The sequence below is a fragment of the Falco peregrinus genome, chromosome 3 (assembly GCF_023634155.1).
Source record: "Falco peregrinus isolate bFalPer1 chromosome 3, bFalPer1.pri, whole genome shotgun sequence".
Taxonomy (NCBI): domain Eukaryota; kingdom Metazoa; phylum Chordata; class Aves; order Falconiformes; family Falconidae; genus Falco; species Falco peregrinus.
This window is the reverse complement of record NC_073723.1, coordinates 108,812,493-108,820,053: the sequence shown is the minus strand read 5'-3', so window position 1 is coordinate 108,820,053 and position 7,561 is coordinate 108,812,493. Positions and strand designations below refer to the sequence as shown.

The 7,561-nt window shown below is 47.4% G+C and overlaps 1 protein-coding gene across 1 annotated transcript in view; it reads left to right on the top strand.

Moving 5' to 3' along the window:
• The first annotated feature begins 1,095 nt into the window (after window positions 1-1,095).
• LOC101911398 (ATPase family AAA domain containing 3A) overlaps window positions 1,096-7,561 on the top strand; it is a 28,675-nt gene continuing 22,209 nt past the window's right edge. The window contains exons 1-7 of the mRNA XM_055799568.1: window positions 1,096-1,366; window positions 1,793-1,869; window positions 2,490-2,591; window positions 4,154-4,213; window positions 4,580-4,649; window positions 6,188-6,353; window positions 7,056-7,125. Coding sequence (XP_055655543.1) covers window positions 1,135-1,366; window positions 1,793-1,869; window positions 2,490-2,591; window positions 4,154-4,213; window positions 4,580-4,649; window positions 6,188-6,353; window positions 7,056-7,125 — 777 coding nt within the window. The 5' untranslated portion in view covers window positions 1,096-1,134. The remainder of the gene's footprint in view (window positions 1,367-1,792; window positions 1,870-2,489; window positions 2,592-4,153; window positions 4,214-4,579; window positions 4,650-6,187; window positions 6,354-7,055; window positions 7,126-7,561) is intronic.

Sequence of the window (7,561 nt, the reverse complement as noted above, 5' to 3'; positions counted from 1 at the left end):
CTGAAGGTTCAGGGAATGTTTTTATCACTGCCAAAATGAAGGAAAAATTCCACCCGATCAAAACCTGCTGCTGGTTGTACAAGCTGGGTGGGGGATCTCTGTTCTAGGCTGAAACGTGCTCAGAAAATAGCTTACAAGTGCAATGACGTTTGTTTAGGGCTTGTCTTTTTCCTTTTGTACTAAGTAGTTCTGCAATCAAATCTCCATTAAATATTCGGTAGATATTCTTTGACCCAAGCTGAACAACTAAAACCATGAATTAGAAAGCTACAGGTAAAATGTGATTATTTTGAGGACTAGGGCTGGAGTGCTTGGGATAGTACCTTGTAATAGGCATTAACTGTTCTGCTGCTGTATTGGTTTTCCAAAAACGTGTGTGTGACACCCCACAGCAGAGCCATTGTGAATTTTAAGCACAAGTGATGAATGCGGGGGGTCACTAGGAGGAAACCAAAACAATAAAAAAAAAAAACCACCACAAAGAAGAACAAAACAAAGGAAAAACCAAAAAAAGAAACCCAGTCCCCCACAGAAAAGCCCCTGTGACTGAGAGAAAACTCAAGCGTTCTGCGGGAGGTTCTTCAGAAATGTGCTCAAGTGTGCCTTTGGGAAGAAACGTGTATATTTAAAGATAAAAAAGACAAGGGGCTGCTGGGCCGCGGCCTGCTCCCCAGCGCTGGGGCGGGCCCGGGCTGTAAGCAGGGCCGGCTGGCGGCCCGCACCTGCGGGGCTGATCCTGACCTCTCCGCTGCTACCTTCCCCGTTCCCCTTCCCCGCCCGCTCCCCCGCCGTGGCCAGGACCGGTGTGCGGGTGGCACAAGCCCCGGGGCCAAGCGCAGCCCCGCCGCGCCGGCCCGCTGCCCTCGCAGCCCCACCGCGCCGCCGTTGCTATGGCGCCGCGCCGCCCGCTCTAGTTTGTCCTTCTCCGCTCGCCGTCCCCAGCCCAGCTGTCCCGCCCGCTCGCCCGCTCCCCAGCCAATCGCTTCCCACCGGCTGGCCCGACCCTCTTGCGTCATTCCGTCAATCCCGCGCCTTGCCCAATGGGAGGCCGGCCCCGCCCCGCTGGCGCAGGCGCGGAGGGGGGGGCGGGGAAGCGGGGCGTCCTCCGCGTGCGCGCGTGCCGCCGGCGGCGTCATGTCTTGGCTGTTCGGGCTGAACCGCGGTGCGGGGCCTGCGGGCGGCGGGGAGGCGGCGCCGGGCGGGGCTGGCCTCTCCCTCCCGCCGGGCCCGGGCGGTGGTGCCGGGGGGGCCCCGGGGGGTGCCGCCGCCCCTGGGGACCGCCAGGCGCCCAAGGACAAATGGAGCAACTTCGACCCCACGGGCCTGGAGCGGGCGGCCAAGGCGGCGCGGGAGCTGGACGCGTCCCGTGCGTGAGGGGTCGGGGCTGGGGGCGCCGCGCTGCCGGTGCTGCTCGCCGGCTGGCGGCGGCGCTTGGCGTCCCGTCGGGTCCTGCCGCCTTCCTCGGGCGGGGTCGGGGCAGCCCCGGGCTCTCGGAGGGCTGCTGCTCCTCGCCGGGAGCCCCGCGGCCTGCAGCGGCCTGCGGTCGGTCCCTGCGGGCCGCTGCTTCCCCTGAGCGAGGTCTGGGGCGGGCGGGGTACCGCAGCACCCTCTCAGCAGGGTAGACCTGTTGGCTTCAGACCGCGCGTGTGCTGCGGTTCCATAAGGCCCGCGAAGCCAGCGCCGGGTGGGACTGAATTGACCCCAGTGGACGGAATTATCCTGAATTGAGCATTTTCTCCCTTGAGAGAAGGCCTTTGTGGTGTCGGTAACCACTTCCCGCTGTCAATTTCAGGCCACGCAAAAGATGCCCTCAGTCTTGCCCAGATGCAGGAGCAGACTTTGCAGCTGGAACAGCAAACGAAACTTAAGGTATGTTGAACATCATCGTTTGTTGTGTTGTGCCTCTCAGGCAACAGCCAGGCTTGTGGGGGGCATCAGTCAAAGTCTTGCTGTCTTTAACAGGCTGCAGAGGGTGCTTAGTTTTGCTGGTTGCTGTTCAGCTTCAGCAAGTAATAGTTATCACCATTTAAAAAAAAAATATTCTGGAAGGTGAATTGCAAGCTCATTTGGCCTATTCTCAGGCATATTTTATGGCTTTCTTTATAATTTGCATGTCCAAGTGGTTTTGTAACCCTTGTAATATCACCACCATTTTTAGGGAATGACAGGGGTTTCCTGCAGGGAACTGTAAAGTAGCTGGGTGGAGAACAGACTTCCCTTTCTTTTCTAAAGGAATTTGGGGGTTGTTGGAGTGTTGATTTGCTTGTTCTTATTGTGGTTTTTTTGTAAAATTATTTAATCGTGAAATGGCTAATTATGAAATTTCTTACAGTCATGTTTTGTGATCGTATTTTAGCTTTCTTGTGTCATTGCTCAGCTTTGCAGGGTACCACTGATTACAGATGGGTTTCTTGGAGCGCACTAGTGTTCCTCTAATAGGATGCTGTACTGAGCTTATTTGTGATGATTTTCCCTTTATTTTTTAATAGGAGTATGAAGCTGCCATAGAACAACTGAAGAATGAGCAGATACGGGTACAAGCAGAAGAGAGGCGAAAAACACTCAGTGAAGAAACAAAACAGCATCAAGCAGTAAGGGAATGAGGGGGAAGCCACGTGATGGGAGACCTTGTTTGTGGCCTCCTGTGTGGAAAAGGCAACAGTGCATTAATTCTGCCTTTTGGGGAGTGGGAGAAAGGGGATTGTGGGCTGCCATAGATGTGAGGCAGTTTGCAGACTGAGCCTGTCTTCTACACTGGCTTTGTAATGTCGAATTTGATTTGTAGTTATATGCAGCTTTGTTGTCTTGAACTTTTGTTACCAAATTCTTGACCATCCAAAGGAACCAGTAGTAGCAGTTACTCTTACTGTGTGCCCTTTGAAACTTTCCTGAAGGAATTTTCAGGGAAGTGCTCTTGAACGTGCTGAGATACACTTGTTTGTATCTAACAGCTGATGGTGTTAAGAGATCAAAGACTGCTGGCTTATTGAGTCTATGTGTTAGCCTGGACAGTTAATGTCTCTTAAATTATTTGGATTTCAGTCTGAAGTAGCCTGCAACCCTGTTTATTCCAGGATACTTTAGACAGGAAAGAATACCTTAGGAGGAGAAGTGATGCAAATCTGAGAGTTAACAGAGCTGTGTTGTGAGCAATAGTGGTGCTTTCTGGTATGTTTTAGCGTAAGTCACGTGAAGTGGCAGTAACACTGAAATCAGGGAAGTGTAAGCTAGCTTTTACGCTCATAGCTCACATGTGGTGACTTTTTACTTTGAGAGCACAGGAAGCGAGGGGGTTGATTAATTCTAATTGTTTATTTAGCTTGGGAAGATAGCCAAAACTGCTTACTTGGCACACGTTGCTTTTTATCCCGTCAGAGTTTGGACTTTGGACAGGCTGGCTCAGGAAGCAGGCTTCGCAGTCATCTGCTCTGTTCATGAGTTAGCTCTTCAACTCTTGCAAGTTCACAGGGCATCATTTGAAGTCAAAGCAAGCTTGATCGTGATTCACTTCTGAAGTACCGTGCTTTGCAACTGTTGAGGAGATAATTTTCAAGCTGTTCTGCTGTGTTGTATTTGGAATAGAGAATAATATCCTTTGTACAGGGTCCTGCTTGCTGGTGGATAGGGCCCTCAGGCAGCTTCCAGTTGAGTGTAGATGATAGGGGTTTATTTGCCAGTTGCAGTAGAAAATCAATGAGAGAAATTAATGAGGGTCAAGAAAGTCAATCAGAAACAGAGCTCATCTGACTGGCAGCGTATCTTGACAGTCCTATTGCTTGCAATTGCCAGGCCAGGTAATGTGCTTTAGGACATGAAAAATAAGTGTTTTTCCCAGTAAAATTTTCCTTTTCTAGGCCAAGTTCTTTGTTTTTATATCTGTGATACCTTAAAATGAAGTCAGACTAAATAGATTTTTCAGCATAGCGGAGTTTTTGGTGCTGGCTGAGGATGTTTTGCCCGAAACTTTGCCCTGTTTGTATTTAAATCTGGGTTTATTTTTTTGTTTTGTGTGGGGGTTTTTGCATTGGTTTTTCTTCCCCTGCATGTTCCAAACGATGTTGCCCTTAGGACTGGGTTCTCTGTTAAATGCCTGATCTTTATATTCTGAATTACTTTTTCTTTTTTTTTTTTTATTTTTACTTTTTTTTTCAAGCGAGCCCAATACCAGGACAAATTGGCAAGGCAGCGCTATGACGAACAGATGCGACAGCAGGTATGATCGCTTCCTTCTCTAACCCAGCTGGGAACTGTATAGTAGCTTCCTTAAGTCAAAGTGGTGATCTGGAGCAGCCCTATCGTGCTGGCCAGATGGCTGATGCCAGACACAGTTGCTGCCATCTGTACTATTTGCTTGGCATCGACAGTGGTGGCCAGGCACATCAAAGGCCAGGAATTAGGACAAAGTGGCTAGGAGCATGGGATTGAGAGTATGAATCTGGGAGATGGGGAGAGGGAGAACGCACTTCAACCTGAGCACTAGCTTCTTGAAAATATTTGTAGTACTTAAGCTTACACAAATACCTACTTGACTGAGTTCTTAGAACTTTAATGCATCTTCTGCTGTCATCTCTGCCTGTAGCAACTTGCTAATGAAGAGAATCTGAGGAAGCAGGAAGAATCTGTACAGAAGCAGGAAGCTATGAGACGTGGTAAGCTAGTAATTTTTCTTGAGCTGGTGACAGTGGTGAGGAGCATGAGTTCTCTGTACTGATCTTTGACTCCTTGTCCGTATTCATTGATGCTCCATTAGGTCACGTGTTAATGTCATACTGGCAAGGACCGTGTAAATCCCAGTAGTACTCAAAATACCAGTTGCTTCTGAGAGTAGTTTAGAAAAAAATGTCTGTCCTGTAGTACTTGGATTTCCCAGTGAACTGTCTGTCAGCATCTCGTGGTGTAGCAACTGAAATGCTGATTTTTATGCTGGGGCATTGTAAAATAGAACCAGTTTTGAGGAAGGAAGGGAAACAAAATACCTCTTGGGAGGAACAGTTCGATCTACATTACTTAGTCTCTGTTCATTGTTTCCTGTAGAAAATAAAAGCTGAGTAACGGAAGGTTTAGTCTGAAACGTGCTTTGTTTCTTCTTGTTGTTGGGGAATTGCCAGCATGACTGGCTTTGCAGAACTCCAGTGGGACTCCACTAGGGCACAAGTGTTAGAAATGTATAGAGCAATTTGTGTAGGACCAGAGGGGATGGGAAGGCTGGCTGGCTCCTTCCACAGCTGCCAGCTGCTCTGTTGTCCACTCCTTGCTGCCATCTGGTGTACTCGGGGTTTGTCGGTATCTTTGAGGGAGGTATTGTAGCAACCATGTAACGAAGCTCAGTGGTGAAACTCTGTAGGAGAGGGTGATTTTACTCTTGTAGTTTCCACCTACTCGTAGCACCAAGGTGTGAATGTCAAGGTAGCCTGTCCAGCGTTCTGGTATCAAGAGGGGTATCAAGTAGCAGGGTGGTCCAGTCAGGATTTCTTGCGGTAACACTGAAGAGAGAGGGTTGTGAGGTCGTCATCTCAGTTCCTGGGTTGTTCTTAGGTTTCTCGTTCATTCTGCATTCACGTCAATCTTAACGTGTCAGTCACTGTTACTTCAGACACACAGAACAGAGCTTCCAAAATCCTGTTTGGGACAGCATTTTACAGGCAACTCCATTTTGCTTCCCTTCATAAGCAATGTCTATTGCACTGTGTGTAGTTACTTGCCCAGGGTTGTCCTTCCTTGTCTGTAGCATGTCACTCTTCCTCTCTGAAATGACGTTGATGAGCAGCAGCGGTGCCAGGCACTGTGGGTTTTCCCTCTCTGTTGCTTTACCTCTTACTGTCTAGCTCATCTCTGACTAAAGTTGGCCCTCAGCTTTTTTTCTGGTAATGAACTTCCAGAACTGGAATACGATTGTTGTCTTGCAATGTGCCATCTGGAAGAGGCCACCTATTTGGTGTGTGATCCTTTTGAAGCACAGAGAGAAAATTCCTTGTCTGTCTTTTGTAATAATACTGTACTGGTTGGCTGCCTTTTGGGGGAGGGTGGGAAGAATTAAGATCTTGAAGTCTGCTGCCATGGGATCACACACAGCTATTGTGAAGCCAGGATGAAGCAATGCATCTCTTTCACCTGCTTGCTAATTGGGATTAAGCCAGCCCAAAAGATTGTCTTCCTCTGTGGTTTTTTTTTCTTTTTTAAAAAAAAGCTACTGTAGAGCGAGAGATGGAGCTGCGTCATAAGAATGAAATGCTGCGTGTGGAGGCAGAGGCAAGAGCCCGTGCCAAGGCTGAGCGGGAGAACGCAGACATCATTCGGGAGCAGATTCGCCTAAAAGCTGCTGAACATCGCCAAACGGTGTTGGAGTCCCTCAAGTACGTGCAAGCCAGGAGAAGGGCATGGGTTGTCTTGCTGCTTTTGCAGATTTCTCCTGTCATGTAGGAAACCTTGCTGTGTTTATTCCCCTTAAGCTCTGAGGAATACAAAGGGTTAGTTTGTACACCCTTGTGCTCTGAATGATAGGAATTATGTTAAAGGGAACCCTCTCTTTCACTTATCTTGCTACATGGTCATCTGAATGTGAACTGGAGAGACTGTGGATTTTACGTAATTTTACCAACAGATGACTCCAAGCCTTACTTGCTAAAATTGAGACTCAGTTACTCTGAAAATTTTTTGAGTTCTTTCAGTTTCTGAACATATGCCATAAAGGTATAAAGCAGCCAAAGGGGTGGACATCTAGATTTGTAACTTGTTAATTTTTGAATTAAAAAAGCTTTAGAATTAAATACCTTTTGTTACAGTTCAGCACTAATAATCTTAATCTGTTAAAGAAATTGCTATCATCGGAATGCCAAATGCTTTTCTGGATTTAATCCCAGACCAGGTGTAGACATCAGATGATTATAAATGTATTTGCCATGCTTATTCATTTGTCAGTTCCCAGGTGAGCCCTCTGTTAGCTGTGACTGGTTCTGAAGAAGACCATTGTAAAGTTGTTTTGTAAATTGTTGCAGTTCAGTCTTTTGAAATCCCTTTTTTCTTCTCCTGCTTGTCTTGCTGTTTGCTTATTGTAGGACAGCTGGGATGCTTTTCGGGGAAGGATTCCGTGCTTTTGTAACAGACTGGGATAAAGTTACAGCCACGGTAAGATTGTGACGTGTATCGACAACTGCCAGAAAAGTCTGTCTGTAAATGTGTGTTAAACAAACTCCTATTTCTGATATGTTTATAAACTGTAAACTGTGATGGGGATTTGCTGCTCACTTAGTGCTCTCTGCAGTCCTCATTTAAGGAGAGTGCTTCAGATTTTTATTCAGATTAATTCTAGTCTTCCCTGTATGGATAATTTGTTCCTCATCGGTCACAAAAGTTCTGGCTTTGATTGATCAACAGCATGGAATTCTCTTGCTTTTGGAGACTCCATCACCTTTACAAACATGTTTCTTGAAAGTTTGCCAGCTATTACAAGTAATATGTGCAGGTTCTGTGAAAAAAAATAGCCGAGTCTTTTTCACAGATGGCTTTTTTTCCACAGGTTGTTCTGCAGATTGCAGTCTCTTATGTATGTAGGAGAGTAGGG